The sequence below is a fragment of the Aquarana catesbeiana genome, linkage group LG01, assembly GCF_042186555.1.
Source record: "Aquarana catesbeiana isolate 2022-GZ linkage group LG01, ASM4218655v1, whole genome shotgun sequence".
Lineage (NCBI taxonomy): Eukaryota > Metazoa > Chordata > Amphibia > Anura > Ranidae > Aquarana > Aquarana catesbeiana.
In genome coordinates this window covers 272,800,973-272,820,168 of record NC_133324.1, presented here as the reverse complement: position 1 = coordinate 272,820,168, position 19,196 = coordinate 272,800,973, and the positions used below count along the sequence as shown (strand labels likewise).

General features: G+C 43.8%; 1 protein-coding gene across 1 annotated transcript in view; it reads left to right on the top strand.

Moving 5' to 3' along the window:
- Positions 1 to 19,196, top strand: part of DGCR8 (DGCR8 microprocessor complex subunit) — a 96,086-nt gene that overhangs the window by 31,145 nt on the left and 45,745 nt on the right. The window contains exons 4-6 of the mRNA XM_073628692.1: positions 475 to 617; positions 1,785 to 2,049; positions 14,573 to 14,770. Coding sequence (XP_073484793.1) covers positions 475 to 617; positions 1,785 to 2,049; positions 14,573 to 14,770 — 606 coding nt within the window. The remainder of the gene's footprint in view (positions 1 to 474; positions 618 to 1,784; positions 2,050 to 14,572; positions 14,771 to 19,196) is intronic.

The following is a 19,196-nucleotide window of genomic DNA, read 5'->3' as shown; positions in this document are numbered from 1 at the left end:
CTGAATGAATAAACTGAGCAGCTTCTCAACCTATAGCAAAGGAGGAGGAAGCAGTAAGATTCAGAAATGGTTCAGTGAAATTTTTTTGTTTATACCCATTGCTTAAATGTCATGTTTCCATGTGTTTGTATTCAGCAGGATAAAGGGGAAAAAAAAGGTAAACTGTTTTAAGACCTCATTCAGAGAGGTGCTGTAGCCTGTACAGCATGAGTCGGCCAGTTACATGACTGGAGCTGCTTGGGGGAAGCCTATGGAACTCTACTAGGATGTAGTTGTTGTACAGACATAGCTGATCATCCTAATTTTACAGGCTTGCACATATGCTGCCTGTATGCAACTCCTGGCCGCTCTAGCCCCATAAACAAATTGGTGATTCATGCGGTATGGGCCACAGCACCCCTGTGAATGAGACCTGTTAACACTTGCCATATTTTTCTTTTTTTTTTTGTTCCTTATTTAAACTTCTTTATGTAGGTCGAGGACGTCCTCCAACTGAGCCCTTGCCTGAAGGATGGATAATGACATTCCATAATTCTGGCATTCCTGTCTACCTGCACAGAGAAACACGAGTGGTGACCTGGTCCAGACCTTACTTCTTGGGAACTGGAAGCATCAGAGTATGTTCTCAAGCAACTTCTGCTTTTAACTATTAGATGAATTGTTAGACTTCTGTTATTGTAAATGTGGACTTTATTAGCTGTTTTATGCACTTTTTTGTTTATTACAAAGCAGGTGCATGTGCTATTTAAAAATGTTCTTTTACAGACAGTAAATGTCAAATGCATATCTGCTTCAAGGTGGGGGGGGCTCTGTGCCTTGGAAGCTTGCTTTTTATTTTCACTGCAGTTGGCCTATTAAAGGTATTTCCCCTCAGTTGATTTTGTAATATTTACAAAAATTGGATTGTTTCAGCTAAATTTCACATATGCCTATTTTGTTTGTGTGTTTATATCTTTCAAATCTAATGATAGATTTATGTAAAAACACACTCAATTGTGATCTCAGAAGCATCTCAAACTGATAAAAGCATACTGCATTTGCTATTACAGCCTGTCTGCACATGCCCTTTTACTAATGCCTAATCAGTTTGTCAAACAGATCTCACAGATTTGTGCAACTTTACTCACAATAGTTGTGAACAGGCAGGATTTTTATGCAGAAGAGACATACTATGTTTTCTTGCCTACCTGATCACAATGTACATTGAGTTGTGCATGCACGGCTCAGTGAACGATATTGGCATCTGTCCAGATAACTGAACTCTCCCCTCAGGAATAATATCATCCTGGCCTAGCCAATCAAAATGGACAAAGATCAGAACCCAGATTAAGAGAAGTATGAGAATTAAAAGCAAAAATAAAGATTCATAATCACCTAGGCAGATGTGCATCTGTCCCCCGCCGCCTCGTAGACCGAGAACCAAGCGATCAAAGATGGCTGATCGTTCTGTTCTCTGGCTTCAGTGATCAGTGAGCTAGCTTTTTTTGACTGTCAGGTTCATTCAGTGGTTTAGACACTGTCTCTTACCTGGAAGTATTCAGATCAGAAGTTATCGCTTTGCACAACTTTGCTGGCTTCATACTTATAACCAGTCAATCAAATGATGTGTATTGAGAGCAGAGTCTGGCAGAAGGTCTGTAATGGCACCCCCTTTGATAATTGGTGACTAGTGTCTTATCTCACTGGTTGTATGGTATTCTTCTGTGTAACTAATCTAACTAGGATGTGCATTATGAAAAATAGAGTATAGTTAATTTGCCATCTGGTGCAATGTTTGCTTCCAGAGACATGATCCTCCCGTAAGCAGTATTCCTTGCTTGCACTACAAGAGAATGAAGGATAATGAAGAGAAGGAGAAGAATGAACTAATACCAGTCCCTGGCCCTGTAGAGTCTGTTGGGGAAAAATCAGAGCGCAATTCTGAGGAAGCTGATCCAGCTGCTGCAGACAGCATTGTCCCTGATGGCCGAGAACGCCCAAGCGAAGTCGCACAAGGAGCTCTTGGACAAGTCAAGGCCAAAGTGGAAGTTTGCAAAGATGAATCCATTGGTGAGCCAAATAAATATTACAAGGCTAAGAATGATGACACCATCATTTTTAAAGGTTGAAAAGTTTGTGGGTTTGTATGGTGGTGGGGAGTTTAGAACTTTTGACGTGTGTGTGTTCTGCATTCTTTATTTCTTGCTGAAAGTGAGAATAAAGCTCCCGGAAGGTGGAATAGATAAACCCAACAAAAGTTTCAGGTCTACCCATTGTAACCCCAAAACAAGTATGTTTTCCGAAAGCAGAGATTCTGGAGAATAAAATGGTGGTAGTTTTATATTTATTTATTTTATTTTTTTTTGTCACAATAGTAGTGCAGTTAGTGATTATATTAAAGCAAATTTTCAGGTTAAAAAAAATACATTAATGTTAATTTTACTGTGTATAAATGCAAAATATATCCCTATTTTTAGTGAAATTAAAAAGATTGGGGTCTGTGGAAGTGAACGAGGAGCTGCACAACCAGCTTACATCTGAAAACCCACAGTCGGCACCCTCAACCCCACTACCGCGTAGCAAGGACAAGTTTTAAACTCCAACTCTACTCAAATTTCTCTTTTAAAACTAAAACACCTTTTAACTTCCGGACCAGCCACCGCAGTTATACTACGGAAGGTTGGCTCCCCTGCGCGAGTTGTCATAGCTGTAATAAGCTTTATTTGTGGGAAAAAAAGGACGTAAATTTTGTTTGGGTACAGTTTTGCACAACCGCGCAATTGTCAGTTAAGGCGACGCAGTGCCGTATCGCAAAAAACTGCCTGGTCATTGAGCAGCCAAATCTTCCGGGGCTCAAGTGGTTAAAGTGGATGTAAACTCTCGCATATACCCAGCAAAGTGAACAGCCCCAGATGATACACAGGGATGAATCCTATCTCTCTACATAAGTTTTACATGTATATCTGCTGTCTTAAGCTTTATATATTCTTTAGAAAGTTCGGATCATGTTAGGAGATCTCTTCCTGGCTAGCACTACAGTGAAGCCTGGGCATACAGCCAAGACAGCTGATTGGAGGAATGGCACACAGCCCCTCTCCTCATAGGTAGAGACTTTCAGATCTGTTTCTTGAATTGTTAAGCACGCTGCTAATCTATTTTATAGCATCCTCCCCAACACAAAGCTCTGGCTGCTTTTATCTCCTGTGTTGGAGAACTTGTCAGTAGTTCTCATGCTGATAATAGAAGAACAGGCAGGAGAAAGCTACAGGACTTGGGGCTTTGAAGAGAGATAACAAAACACTATAGATATTTGTGCCCAGCTCAAATTTCATGAATCGGGTTTACATCCACTTTAAGAACTAACAGTTCTGAAGTAACACTTTTGTAACCAAGTAGATAGATAGTGTCCTCAGTAATAAGTGTTTTTGTTAATGAAAATTGTTACTAATGAGGCTGTCCCTTCTTGTTCATTTTGGCCTTGTAACCTTTTAGTGACAGGCATCCGGTCAACCCCCATATAGAGGGTAATCAGAAAACCTGTTTCAGTTGTTGACTATTCTTTTAAACATTTCCCGAATTTTTAATGGCATAAGAATGATTCACACAGAAAGGCATAATTTCTAACCATAACCTGGAATCAAAATCTTTCAGTATCTTAACCGGTTCAATACAGGGCATTTTCACCCCCTTTCTTCCCAGACCAATTTTTAGTTTTCAGCGCTGTCGCACTTTAAACGACAATTGCGCGGTCGTGCGACATTGTACCCAAACAAAATTGACGTTTTTTTTTTTTTCCCCCAAATAGAGCTTTCTTTTGGTGGTATTTGATCACCTCTGCGGTTTTTATTTTTTGCGCTATAAACAAAAGAGCGACAATTTTGAAAAAAACACTATTTTTTACTTTTTGCTATAATAAATATCCCAATTTTTTTTTTAAAAAACAAATTTTTTCCTCAGTTTTGATACATATTCTTCTACATATTTTTGGTAAAAAAAATCGAATAAGCGTATATTGATTGGTTTGCGCAAAAGTTATAGCGTCTACAAAATACGGGATAGATTTATGGCATTTTTTTTTTTTTTTTATTTTTTTTACTAGTAATAGCGGTGATCGCGTTTTTTTTTTTTTTTTTTTTCGTGACTGCGACATTATGGCGGACACATCGGACACTTTTGACACATTTTTGGGACCATTCACATTTATACAGCGATCAATGCTATAAAATTGCATTGATTACTGTGTAAATGTGACAGGCAGTGAAGAGGTTAACCACTAGGGGGACACGAGGGGTTAAATGTGTTTCCTAGGGAATGCTTCTAACTGTAGGGGGCGGGGACGTACAAGGGGAGGAGACCGATCAGTGTTCCGCTGTACTGGGAACACCGATCGCTCTCCTCTCACCTGACAGGACGTGGATCTGTGTGTTTACACACACAGATCCATGGTCCGGCCCGGTTAACGGGCAATCGCGCGCCCCCGGCGAAGCACGGGTGCCCCCTAGACGGCCGGGAACCCGAGGCCGTCATATGACGTCCACCCAGGATGGGAGATCCCATCTGTGGACGTCATATGTCTATATGCAGGTAGGGAAGTGGTTAAAGGATATTTGGGTTTACCACCAATGGACATTCTCCTGATATCTTCAATTGTAATAACACTCAAACACAAGAGCACAATGATTCTCATCCAACACTTAAAAAAATATGTAGAGTGCTGCCTGAAAAACCTCTACTCTGCAGGCCTCAGATTCACTCTATATAACACCTGCACTTCCATTACAAAGACAATGCACATATGTTTGAGTGGGAAAGGGAGTTAAAAGGGTTGTAAAGTCAGAAGGTTTTTTATCTTAACCACTTCAGCCCCGGAATCTTTGGCTGCTCAATGACCAGAGCACTTTTTACAATTTGGCACTGCGCTGCTTTAACTGGTAATTGCGCGGTCATGCAATGCTGTACCCAAACAAAATTTGCGTCCTTTTTTTCACACAAATAGAGCTTTCTTTTGATGGTATTTGATTGCCTCTGCAAATTATTATTTATTTATTTATTTATTTTTTGCACTATAAACGGAAAAAGACTGAAAATTTTGAAAAAAAAAAAAAAATATTTTCTACTTGTTATAAAAAAAAAAAGTACATTTTAGTCATACATTTAGGCCAAAATGTATTAAGCCACATGTCTTTCGGTTAAAAAAAATGTCAATAAGCGTGTATTTATTGGTTTGCGCAAAAGTTATAGCGTCTACAAACTAGGGTACATTTTCTGGAATTTACGCAGCTTTTAGTTTGACTGCCTATCTCATTTCTTGAGGTGCTATAATGACAGGGCAGTACAAACCCCCCAAATGACCCTATTTTGGAAAGTAGACACCCCAAGGAAATTGCTGAGAGGCATGTGTTGAGCCCATTGACCATTTTATTTTTTTGTCACAAGTGATTGAAAAAATGACAAAATAAAATTACACAAAGTTGCCACTAAATGATATATTGCTCCACATGCCATGGTTATATGTGGAATTACACCCCAAAATACATTCTGCTCCTTCTCCTGAGTACGGTGATACCTCATGTGTGAGGCTTTTTGTGAGCTTAGCTGCATACGGGACCCCGAAATCCAATCACTACCTCCTCCTCACTCCTCCCTACCTATCATAGTTTTTGAAGATAGCACAACCCTCCCACCCCCCAAATGAGCCCATTTTGGAAAGTAGACACCCCAAGCTATTTGATGAGGCATGTTGAGTCCATTGAAGATTTTATATTTTGCCACAAGTTGGGTGAAAATTAATTTTTTTTTTTTTTTTTTTTTTTTTTTTTTTTTTTTTTTTTTTTTTTTGCACAAAGTTGTCACTAAATGATCTATTGCTCAAACATCCCATGGGTATATGTGAAATTACACCCCAAAATACATTCTGCTGCTTCTGAGTACGGGGATACCACATGTGTGAGACTTTTTGGGAGCCTAGCCATGTTCAGGACCCCAAAAACCAATCACCGCCTTCAGGCTTTCTAAGGGCGTAAAATGGTGATTTCACTCCTCACTACCTTTCACAGTTTGAGGCCATGAAATGACAATTTGCTGAGTGGCATATTGAGTATTTTGCAGATCTCGCTTTTTGTCAAAGTTTTCTTCATTTTCAAAAATAAATGAGATCTGCAAAATACTCACCATGCCTCTTAGCAAATACCTTGGGGTGTCTGCTTTGCAAAATGGGGTCATTTGGGGAGGGGGGGTTGTGCTATCTGGACATTTCAGGGCTCTTGTAACTGATGGGTAGTGATGAGTAAAAACACAATTTTACGCCTTTAGAAAGCCTGAAGGCGGTGATTGGATTTTGGGGTCCTGTACACGGCTAGGCTCCCAAAAAGTCCTATACATGTGGTATCTCCGTACACAGGAGAGGCAGCAAAATGTATTTTTGGGTGTAACTCCACATATAACTATGCCATATTTGAACAATATATCATTTAGTGACAACTGTGTAAAAAAAAAAAAAAAAAAAAAAAATTATAATTTTTCTGAAACTTGTGGCAAAATATCAAATATTCCATGGACTAAACATGCTTATCCGCAAATAGCTTGGTGTGTCTATTTTCCAAAAAGGGGTAATTTGGGGGGAGGGGGGGTTGAACTGTCCTGGCATTTTATGCACAACATTTAGAAGCTTATGTCGCACATCACCCACTCCTCTTCTAACCACTTGAAGACAAAGCCCTTTCTGACACTTTTTGTTTACATGGGGGGAAAAAAAAAAATCAATTTGTTTGGAGAAAACACACTTTTTTTTTTTTTTTTTTTTTTATTTCATTGCACTAAAACACACTATATTGCCCAAATGTTTGATGCAATAAAAAAGATGATCTTATGCCGAGTACATGGATACCAAACACAACATGCTTTAAAATTGCGCACAAATGTGCAGCGGCGACAAACTACATACATTTTTAAAAGCCTTTACAGGTTACCATTTTAGATTTACAGAGGAGGTCTACTGATAAAATTACTGCCCTCGATCTGACCTTCGCGTTGATACCTCAGATGCATGGTTTCCCCTATTATAGCAGGTAGTGACGGGTACTCCTTCCCAATTTTTAAAAACAAAAAAAAGGTCCTAGGTCTCTCCTCTGCCCTCAAAGCATCTGACCACCCCACCAAGATCAGTGTAAAAAGCTTTGCCAATTTCCCAATGGCGCGGTTTATATCTGGCGAAACCTCATAAAATGCTTGTAGCTTCCAGTTTCTTGGGCCATAGAGATGATTGGAGCCGTTCTGGTCTCTGATCAGCTCTATGGTCAGCTGGCGGAACCACCGGCTGCATTCTTGGGTTCCCTGTTGGGACAGGAGAGCCCGAGAAAACCATGGAAGCGTTCCCTCCCACTGCTTGTAAAAGCAGTCTAGAGGCCAATTAGCTGCTAGGATTGCTTTTACATTGAAGCCGACCGCTGGCTGAAAAGAATGATACCTAAACCTGCAGGCATCATTCTGGTATAACCACTCAAAGTCCAGCAACATACCAGTACATCGCTGGTCCTTGTTGGGCATACATTGTAATGTTGTTTTTTTTTTTTTTTTTGGTTTTTTTTTATGAAGCCTGTGGGCTGACCGAAAAAAGAGATTGATCGGTGGGTATGCTCACCATTAGAATACCGCCCTTCATCCACCCACTTCTAATGAAGGGCATACATGCACCTTCCTTTTTTTTTTTTTTTTTTTTTTTTTTCTGTGGTGGTGAAATCGCCTCCTACAGAGCTGGAGTCCCTGATTTACGTATCGTGGGAGCAAACGCTGTTGCTGTCGAGATAAATAAATCAGTGCTGCAGCTGAATGGCGTACCTGCTAAGCAAATGATGGTTAACAATAAAACACAGTATAAAAGAATTCCATACCTGAAAAGCAAACATGATAAAACATAGTAACAATAACATTGTAGAATACTGTAAAAAGAGCAGAACAATAAAACAACAACTTTTTTTTTTTTTATACACTTTTTATTTGTAACTAACTCTTGTAGTGGTAATGGTTCAGTTACAGGTTCGGGTCTCTCAAAATGCGATGGCATCTTGGGAGACCCTGTGAAAGTGTGTCCTAGTCTGTGCAGTGCTGTACCCTATGCTAATACTCCACTAGTGTGTGGTAGCGTTCAAAACATTCACCAATGCGAAGACCAGGATGGTCAGGACAGGAAGGACCATAATAGCGGGTTTCACGCCTGTATCCGCGCTTTCTACAGACACATTTTCTTTGGGGGGCTCGTTGGGTAGGGGTACCAGAGAGGACATACGGAAAATGCCTCTCATGCAGCCGGCTTACTGCATTTGGATTGGGAAGTTGGGCCACAACACCATCTGGAAACAGAAGGGCTGTGATGATCTCTTCCTGGAATCTAAGGAAGGATCCAGTTCGTCCTGATGCTTTGTATAGCACATAAGCATTCAGCAGAGCCAATTGAAGTATATATACAGATACTATTTTGCACCAGTGTCTGGCCTTACAGGCAACTAGGTACAGCGCCAACAACTGGTCATTGAGGTCCACCCCTTCCATATTAAGGTTATATTTGTGGACACAGAGGGGTTTCTCCACAACAACAGTCACCGTAGGAATTTGGACCGTCATGTCTGCGTGAAGGGAGGACAGAACAAAAACATTCCGATGCCAAGTCCCACACAATCTTACCAGCGCTCCCTATGTAATCTTGTCGGTTCTCCGTCTCTACGTGACTATCGCTTCCCTCGTAAACCATAAAACTATATGTATAGCCTGTGGCCCTGTCACAGAGCTTCTACATCTTGACCCTATATCTGGCACGCTTGCTGGGAAGATACTGTTTGAAAGACAAGCAGCCAGAAAACGTAATCGGGGACTCATCAATGCAGACAACTTGATCGGGCGTAAAAAAGGCTGCAACCTGTTGGATGAAGTGGTTTGTGAGGGGCCGAATTTTGTAGAGCTGATCGTATCCAGGGTCACCCCGAGGATGACAGATTTCATTATCATTGAAGTGCCTGAACCGCAAGATCTGCTTGTATCGTGCCCTGGCCATGGAGGCAGAGAACAAGGGCATATGGTGAATTGGGTCAGTGGACAAATATGACCGCAACTCGCTCTTTTTAGTTATGCCCATGAGGAGGGATAGGCCCAGAAAGGTCTTAAATTCGGAAACCGTAATAGGTTTCCATTCTCTGGCAAGGGTCAAATGGGGATTAGCGGCGATGAATTGACCAGCATACAAATTGCTTTGGTCCACAATAGATCTATAGAGATCTTCCATGAAAAACCGCAAATAAAAATCAAGTGATGTAAAATTAACTGTTTCCACCTGAATTACGGGTTGGCCAGTGAATGGCAGACGTACGGGTGCTGCAGTATTGGTGGGCTCCCAATTAGGATTGGCGAATGCAGTAGGAAGGGCACTATGGCTCGACGGGCCTGTGTTTGTCTTCTTGGTGGCTGCAGGACACTAGTTGTGCTAGCCACCTCACCAGCTTGAACTGCACTTATGGGACTTGCCACGTCACCACGTGATACTGCAGTGCTGGTTTGACTACGAGGCCGCTGGTGTTTGCCAGTTCACCAGAAGGATGAGCCGCACTAGTTCTGGCTCTCTGCTCCATATGAGAGCCCTGCGGTTCTTGTATAACAGCAGCAGAACAGGGTCGGGTACGCCTGACCTTGGCAGGGACCACAACTCCGTCGTCAGAGCGATCTGTCAGGGTGCTGCTGCTGTCTACTGGTTCATAGTCTGAGCCTTAATCGGACAGATGAGTGACTTCCTCTTCACGATCTGTCATGCTCGGAAACGTGTAGGCCTCTTCACTAGTGTACCTTCGATCGATTTGATATAAATTTTTTTTTTTTTTTTAATACACGTTTTGGTTTCTAAAATTACTGGTACACTAGTGAGACTCACAGGAAAAAGAGTTCCTGACTGTCAGCGACTGATTCAAACTCTACCAAAAAAACTGTTAGTGTTCGCAGGGATTAGACCTGATTCTGCGAACGCTGTAGTTATTTGTGTTGTGTCGATTTGATACTGTACTGGGCTGGGCGGAGGGGCTAAACGCAGGTGCTAGCAGGTATCTGGGCTGATTCCGCTAAAGCTGCGTTTTTGGGAACGCTAAACTATTGGGGATGCTGATCTAGTTCTGATCAGACATCTATCCGTTCAGATGCTATACTACTAAGGGAGGTGTATTGTGTGTGCGTGGGTGTTAGAGCTACTGGCACTAATCTGGCACTGCCTGGGGCGACGCAGACCCTGACTGACTAAAACCTATATAATATCACCTGCCGGGCGATCGGGTGTTAAACCTTTATTGGATAATATACTGCGGGTGCCCTGGCGCTATAAAAAACTAACCAGCGTCACCCGTAACACTAATACAGTGATCACTGGTGACAGGGTGTGAAAGTGTTAACTAGGGGGCATTCAGGGGGTTAAAACCTTTTATTGGGTAATATATGGGGGTACCTGATGCTATAAAAAACTGACAATGAAATTACTCAGCTAACTAGCGTCACCCGTGACACAAATACGGCGATCAGAAAAAAGATCTTATGACACTGGCGACGGGCTGAAAGGGATAACTGGGGGGCGATCAAGGGGTAAAACCTTTATTAGGGGGGTACCCTAGACCTAACACTTATTACAGTCACAAATTACGCCAATGCAGTGATCAGTGTAAAATCTGAAAACTGCAATTGATGACACTGACAGGGAGGGAAGGAGTTAACTGGGGGGGGGGGACGTGGGGTGGCAAGTGTTCCTATGTGTACTGGTGTTAGTGTAGTGTTGTGCAACTTGCGGTAAGACATTCTCTCTCCTCTCACTGGAATCAAAGACTCCACAAGGAGAGATGACCTCACTTCCTCCAGTCTGTTTACACTTAGGGGACTTTCACACTGCCGGCGCCCGGGCGTCGGCAGTAAAGCGCCGCTATTTTTTAGTGGCGCTTTACTGTTTTTGCAGAGCTTTTTGACCGCTAGCGGGGCGCTTTTAACCCCTGCTAGCGGACGAACAACGGTTAAAACCGCCCGCAAAGTGACGTTTTGCTGGCGGTTCGGCGGCGCTGCCCATTCATTTCAATGGGCAGGGGCACTTTAGGAGCGGTGTATTCACCGCTCCTACAGCGCTGCAAAGAAGCTGCTTGCAAGACTTTTTTTTTTTTTTTTTTTGACGTCCTGCTAGCACTCGACACGAGGGATGGACCAGGAGCACAGAAGAGGCTTCCGAGAAGAGGAGGATCTGGGCTGCTCTGTGCAAATCCACTGCAACAGAGCAGGTAAGTATAACAACATGTTTGTAAAGTCTGATATTTTTTTTTTTTTTCTATAAAAATGACACTTTAAAACATTAGCTTGGAATGAGATGAAAATTTGTCAACGGTGACTAAATGCTCCACAAATATAATACCTAGAAGAACTACCAGCTGGTTGAATGAGGGTGCTATCAAACACCAAATTGAATTGCCAGATTCACATCTGGCATGTGCTCGAATTGCGTCTGGGGCTGCAGAAGTATTGACACATTACTACATATTTGGTGAAGTTACTCTAAATAGTGTGGGTGCTAGAACCTATTGAGGTCCATTATCACAATTTAGAAGAAAAGAAAAATCATGAGAAGCTTTATCAAACAGTTAAATCTTAAATTTGAATGATCAATGCATAAGGTGTGAAAACAAGTTTCAAGTAGGGATGCACTGATACCGTTTTTTTAACACCAAGTACGAGTACCGATGACTTTTTTGCAGGTACTTGGTGATACCAATTACTGATGCCTATCGCCTAGGAAAAGGGGTGGTTTGGGAGGTGGCAGGGGTTGTTGTTCGGGAGTTGGGTGACGGCAGGGTAGTTGAGGGTGGGGTGAAATAGGGAAGTTGGGATGGAAAAGGCTGTGATTGCAGAGGGGGAAGTGGATGGGGATATTGGGGTTATTGGGAGACATGGGGGCAGAGGTGACTGCTGGTAGAGGGAAGGAGGAGGCAACAGGCAGAAGTGACTGCAGGCATGGTACAGGAGACCGTCAGATTGCAGGCATTTACTGACCGCTGCTCAGTACAACAGGATACCACCCGTACAGTGTCTTCATACAGAGCCCCCTGTTCTCTGCCTCAGCATCCAGCCAGGGAGAGCCTGGATCCTGCACTCTGTGTGGCTGGGAGTCAGAGCTGGAGGAGGGAGGTGTGCAAGGAGACGAGGCTTGTGGGCTGTTAGGATGGGGGGCCTGCACCTAGCGATGCCACTGGGAGGAGTAGGTGGACATGGCACTGTCCTGAGGGGAGGATAAGGCAGTCCACTCCCAAGCGACGTCACTTCCGATATCAGTTTCCAGTATCGGAGCATTTTCACGAGTACCGATACTTGAGAAAATGGCTTGTATCGGTGCAACCCTAGTTTCAAGTGTTCATATTTTGTTCAATTATTTCTGAAAAGTTTAACAACCCCCTTCCCCACTGTACTTCTCACCCAGGGTTGGTGCTCTCTGTGCTCACGCAGTGGGTGTAGCAGTCTGGGGTTTTAAAATCCCCTCTCTTCTCCCTCTTCATTCTTTAGGGCTTCCAGGACAAATCGGAGCACTTCTGATTGGTCAGCACTGGCACATTTCTTTTCTGAAAAGGTGAACTAACACTTTTTTCAAGCTATAATCCCAAAGATCGGAACCCCAAACTCAGCATAGGACACCACCCGATCTACCTGTAGACCAACTTTCTGCCCCCACCTCTTCCTCTCTACTGTACCTTACACATACAATAACACCCAAGCCCCTATTCCCCCCCCCCCCCCCCCGTCACCTTAGTCCTGGGAGAGGCGGCTATTTTTTTTTTTTTTTCCTTCCCTCTCCCTCCCAACTTTTTTTTGGCTCTTTTTTTTTTTTTTTTCATCTTCATCTTCATCTTTTTCAGCCCATACCTAGAGGCAGATATTTTCTTTCGTGCTTTCCATGCTACCTACTGATAAGCACGAAGTGATCCTCGCCCACCAATCATGTTTTTCAAATTGCAGCATTCCACAGCAACTAACATCAGACTACAAGTAGCTGTTAAATGCATTAGCTCTTTTCAGCCAAATCCTGTCACATATTTACATCTAGCTAAATTACCCCTTTACTGAAACCCTGTCACATACACACGACTATTATTTCTTATCCAAATATATATATCTAGATACAAATATTCTTAGTTGCTAATGGAGATTACTCATAAACTCCTCATAAGGCAACAAGAGCAATTGCTTTTGTTACCGTCTCGTCATTGTAAGCAATAGTAAACAAAAACAAAAGTAGAATAAAGTATGTTAATGCTGCATTAACGTCAACTGGGCATTGCAACAATCTAATTTCTGTAAGTTCCCTTGGACTTAGACTCGGTGTGTCAGGCCATTGCACCTGCGGTTTCTCAAATTTGCGCAGACTGTAGAATTTGTTTACTGGTCTGGTAGCGCTAACGCCTCCCTTGTGTACTCCTCAGGTACCACCTCACTTAGAATACCCAATCGAAAACATTTAGTGCCCCTTTCACACGGACAGACCGTTCAGGTCGCCTGTCAGTTTTTTAGGCGGACCTAAACGGACACTCCAAGCAGGTTTGTGGAGCGCCTGATGTCAGCAGTGACATGTCCGCTGACATCCACTCCTCTCCGCTAAATTCAGACGGATGGAAATCCTATTTTCCATCCGTCTATCGGATGAAAATAGACAGGCGGTCCGTTTTCATCCGACCCCTCATAGAGAAGAGCGGAGCTCTAACCAGTCTGTCTCTCCACAGTGAGCAGAGACTGACCTGTCATCTGCTGGCTCAGCAGGGATCAACGGATCGATCCCCGGCTGAACAAGCGGAGTCCGTATACGGAAAGCCCCGTGTGAAAGGGGCCTTGGAGTCCATCAGAACATTCGTTTGAAATGCTTCATTAGGTGTATCCACTGCCCTCTTTCAGTAAAGATGTAACTTTGGGCATCATTGTAAATGAATCCGGTCACCACGGTCTCTCCTGCATCTACTGTAAAGCAGATCAGCAAGGTTACCCATTTTGTAAAGTCTTGGCAGACTGTGTCTCGTCCCATTGGTCTCCCATTAGGGGCCTTTTTTTTTTTTTTTTTTCCCGTTGCGACGTTGCTCGTGTTTATGTGCCCTGCTATAAAAAAAAAACTAGCGTTCTGGTTGATGATTTTTTTAATATCCCTACATACAATATTTTTTCATTGTTTGTTTACACAAGGTTCAGTATACCGAATGTGAACAAAGTTAGTTTTTTTTTTTTCCACAACTCTGCCCTCCACCCTTTTCTGTATGTTAACAGCTTATTGAATTTTTAAAGTTTGAATAAACGTTGTAAGACCTGCTGTGCTTTTTATGGGTCTTTGCGCCATGTTAATAAGATTGCTTATGCTTCTATTAGTAATTTCTATTTCTGTTTTCTCCCTTCACAAAATAAAGTAGTCATTGATGCCCCATTGCCTGTGAAGTGAAAAAAAAATTTCTCCTTCTATTGGTATTTTACTGTGATGTCTTACTGAAATATACAATGTCAAGAGATTAAATAAAGTGATCTTTCCATTTATATTCTTAAATGTTTTCTTATTCTATATCAGACCTTGAAGATTTCCGAAGCTACTTGGAGAAAAGATTTGATTTTGAACAGGTTACTGTTAAGAAATTCAGGACATGGGCAGAAAGAAGGCAGTTTAACCGAGACGTAAAACGCAAGTTAGCAGAATCTGAAAGACCAATTTTACCTGCCAATCAGAAACTTATAACTTTGGCTGTTCAAGATGCACCAACAAAGAAAGGTTTGTTTAATCCAAGAGTGCATGTATTTAAAGCGGAGTTCCACCCAATTTTTGAAACTCTCCTCCCCCCGTGTTGCTGATCACATTGCCTGCCATTAATCGTCAAAATTTGTTTGTTTTTTCAAAGCTTATTTTTTTTTTTTTTTGTCAAGACAGGTGCACTTCCACTGTACTTTGCTGTGGCGAGGTATGTCATATCTGACCGCCCACTGACTCCTGGGATATAAGGGTCATTTAATCCCAGGAGTCAATGGGCAGCCTCCACAATACAATGAATGCGCTGCGCTTTGTGCGCATGTGCATGATCGGGAGGCGCATGCTGGGTAGCCAACAACACTATATCCCAGAAAGAGCTATGAGCGGGCTTCAGATTCCCACGCTGAAGATGGGAGAATGCTTGCTAAGGAAGTGACAGTGAGTAATTTGAAGAACTATCGAACAAAAAAAGACTACCTTTACTACATATGCCAGAGTATATTATGTAAGATGCAACCATCGTGGGGGTGATTTTTAGGGGGGTAAAAAAAGGCTGGAACTCCGATTTAACACAATTCTCACAATCTTAAGTCTGTACTTGACTAAACAAATATGATTAGGTAATTGTTTTTAATTTTCTTTAAAATGTATCCAGCTGTCACCAATCCTGCACAGTTAATGCTGGTGGCAAATTAGTTTATCGCAGTTTTATAAAAATATTCTTTCTTTCTCGAACATCACGGGACACAGCCACAGTAATTACTGATGGGTTATATAGGTATCACTGGTGATTGGACACTGGCACACCCTATCAGGAAGTTCAACCCCCTATATAATCCCTCCCCCTTGCAGGGATACCTCAGTTTTTACGCCAGTGTCTTAGGTGATGGACGTGTAAAGATGTCCTGTGCTGAGCTCCAAAGGGAATATCCTAAGATCCTATACTGGGGCAAGCCAGGCGAACCGGATCCATTCAAAGTGTCTTTTCATGGCCGAATTGAATGGTACCCGGGCCTCGTGTCCGAAGAAACGAGGTTTTACCCGTAATGCTTCTCTTTTTAGAGAGCTGGACCCCGCAGATCAGAAAATGGCTTTAAACTTCCTAATTTCTGGCGAGGTTCTTTACGGTCCCAGAACTGTTGGATCCCCCTACTGATGGGGGCCCCAGTCTCTGACGTTTTTTTCAAACGGAGCCCACCGTGAGAGGTGAAGATTGGGTCTGTGTAAACAGCACCCTGCGGCTGGATAAGGTAAGAGGAGATTCCACAGAATTTTTGAGTTCTAGTGGCTTTTCTCCTTTAAGGTAAATGCATGCTATGCCTATTGTGACCACCGGGGGCTGCCAAGAGCACAAACCTGCACATGCTGACTCTGTCTCAGGTGTTGTAATCGCTGATTATGTCCCAGCGTCTCAAGCAGGCTGCAAACAGGTAAGGTGGAAGGGGGGATTTCTCATGTTTGAATGTTCCCCCCCAGGCTAGAGAAGGGCCACAGGGGTCTAGAAAGTGGTTATACCACCCGGGCTCTGCGGCCTAATGGCCACCATCTGTGAAGATAGCCATTCAGGCAGATCTTGTTACCAGCCTCCCTCCTCCCCCCCCATATCCCCAGCCTTTCTCCAGAAGCATGACAGGAGAGTCGGCAGTGCGGGAAGCGCTCGTTTTTTTCAAAACTCGAGGGGGGGGGGGGGGGGCGCGGTAGAGGAGGGGGCGGGACGTCAGCACAGAGTGCTTAGACTCCCACTCAGGCCAGCTGCAGGCTATTAAAGGCACTCTGTACAGGTGCACTCAGCCTTCTGAGAGACACAGAGCTGATGGTCGCATGTAAGGTGGGACACAGGCATTCTCCTAGGCAGCATTTACTGAAGTAACACCAGACTGAGCATTGGGTAGCAAGGCTTTTAGCCAGACTACATCGCTCAGCGGGCAGTGTTCATTTGTATACCTCACACCTTGTTGCTTTGCACTATGGGTAGAAGAGGTTCAAGCACCCCAGGAACCAGAGACACTAGGGGATCTCGTTCAGGTTCTGAGGGCCCCCTGTCGGCAGCATCCCCCCCCCCTAAAGATGGGCCAGGGACGGCTAGCCGGGGAGAGCCATCGGGGTCAGGGGCTACACCTGCCTCTGGCACTTCAGCCCCTGTATATATTACACAAGAGGTTTTTTCCTCAACCATTAATGGTCTAGAGGAAAGATTAATGGCCGTGATTACGTCTTCACTCAGTGGAAGAAAACGCACTAGGCTTTCCTCTGTTCCCCAAGACCCTCAGACAGAGGAGCTCTGGGATAAAGGAGATGAATCCCTTTTAGAGGATCGGGATGGGACGGATGATTCCTCTTCGGGGGAATCAGGTGGAGAGGGACCCTCTGCGACTTCCCAAGAGGAGAAAGTCTTAGTGCAGATCCTCACTGGATTGGTCCGCTCCACATTTAAGTTGCCCATACCTGAAACTGCTAAGGAATCCTCTTCTGCTTTGGGGTCACTGAAACCTTTCCAAGCAGCACATGCTTTTCCTGTTCATACTTTACTTGAAAAGCTCATTTATTCTGAGTGGGATCACTCAGACAAACGTTTTTTTCCGCCGAGAAAGTTTTCAACACTTTATCCGATGGAAGAAAAGTTTATTAAAATGTGGGGAATACCGGCTATTGATGCCGCCATTTCCTCCGTAAATAATAGCCTGACTTGTCCTGTAGACAATGCTCAGATGCTCAGGGATCCTGTAGATAAGAGGATGGAATCCCTATTGAAGGATGTTTTCTCCTTAGCAGGATCAGTGGCCCAACCTGCAGTAGCAGCGATTGGAGTCTGTCAATACTTAAGAGACCATGTTAAGCAGGTCATCAAAGTATTACCTGAACAGCAGGCCCAGGGGTTTGCTAACCTTCCAGCGGCCTTATGCTTTGTGGTTGACGCTATTAGAGATTCTATCGTGCAAACCTCCCGTCTTTCACTGGGGTTGGTGCATATACGTAGAATCCTATGGTTGAAAGATTGGTCAGCCGAAGCACCATGTAAGAAGCTACTGGCTGGGTTTCCATTTCGTGGTGCAAGGTTGTTTGGAGAGGACTTGGATAACTATATCAAGAGAATCTCTTGTGGGAAAAGCACTCTCTTACCTGTCAAGAAGAAGAGTAAGCGTCCCTCTTTCAAACGGACTCTTTCCCCAGCGCCGGGGGGCTTCAGCCTCCAGGCAGTCTCGACGGCCGCCTCCATCGGGGTCCAGAGACAAGAGTCAACCCCAGGGACAAAAGAAGTCCTGGGGAAAGAAGCCTACTAGGCAAAACACTAAGACCTCTGCATGAGGGGGCGCCCCCGCTCACTCGAGTGGGGGGAAGACTGCGACAGTTCTCAGAGCTCTGGCACGAGGACTTCCAGGACAGATGGGTAGTCTCCACGGTAACCTTAGGGTACAAGCTGGAGTTTCAGGAATTCCCTTCTCCTCGGTTCCTCAGATCAAATGTTCCCAGAGACCCAGAGAAGAAGCAGTCGCTCTTTCTAGCGTTAGAGCGACTTTTGTCGCAGGAGGTCATTATGATAGTTCCCGCAAAGGACCAGGGATTGGGCTTCTATTCCAACCTTTTTACAGTCCAAAAGCCAAATGGGGATGTCAGGCCCATTTTGGACTTAAGGGATCTGAACCGATTCCTAAGGATTCAATCCTTCCGCATGGAATCAATTCGAACAGTAGTTCCCACCCTGCAGGGAGGAGAATTTCTGGCATCAATAGACATCAGAGATGCATATCTGCATGTGCCCATTTTTCCTGCTCATCAGAAGTTTCTGCGCTTCGAGGTAGGAGGGCGCCATTTCCAGTTTGTGGCTCTGCCTTTCGGGATAGCCACTGCACCTCGAGTGTTCACAAAGATCTTGGGTCCTCCTCTGGCCAGATTAAGGGCTCAGGGTATAGCTGTCATAGCATACCTAGACGACCTGCTCTTGATAGACCGGTCGGTAGCCTCTTTGAATGGAAACTTGAGGACCACAGTCAGGTATCTAGAACACCTGGGTTGGATCCTCAACTTAGAAAAGTCTTTCCTAAAACCAGTAAGAAGACTGGAGTATTTAGGTCTGATTATAGATACAAGCCAGGAGAAAATATTTCTACCCCAGGCAAAGATCACTGCTTTGAGAGAGCTGATTCTGACAGTAAGGACCAAGAAGGGTCCCTCAGTCCGCCTTTGTATGAGGCTACTAGGGAAGATGGTGTCTTCATTCGAAGCAGTTCCCTATGCTCAGTTTCACTCAAGAATGCTGCAACACAGTATTCTGTCGACCTGGAACAAGAAGGTTCAGGCATTAGACTTTCCGATGCACCTGTCGCATGCGGTGCGTCAGAGCCTCAATTGGTGGCTCATACCCGAAAACCTGCAGAAGGGGAAATCCTTTCTACCGGTTACCTGGACGGTGGTAACAACAGATGCCAGTCTGTCAGGTTGGGGAGCAGTT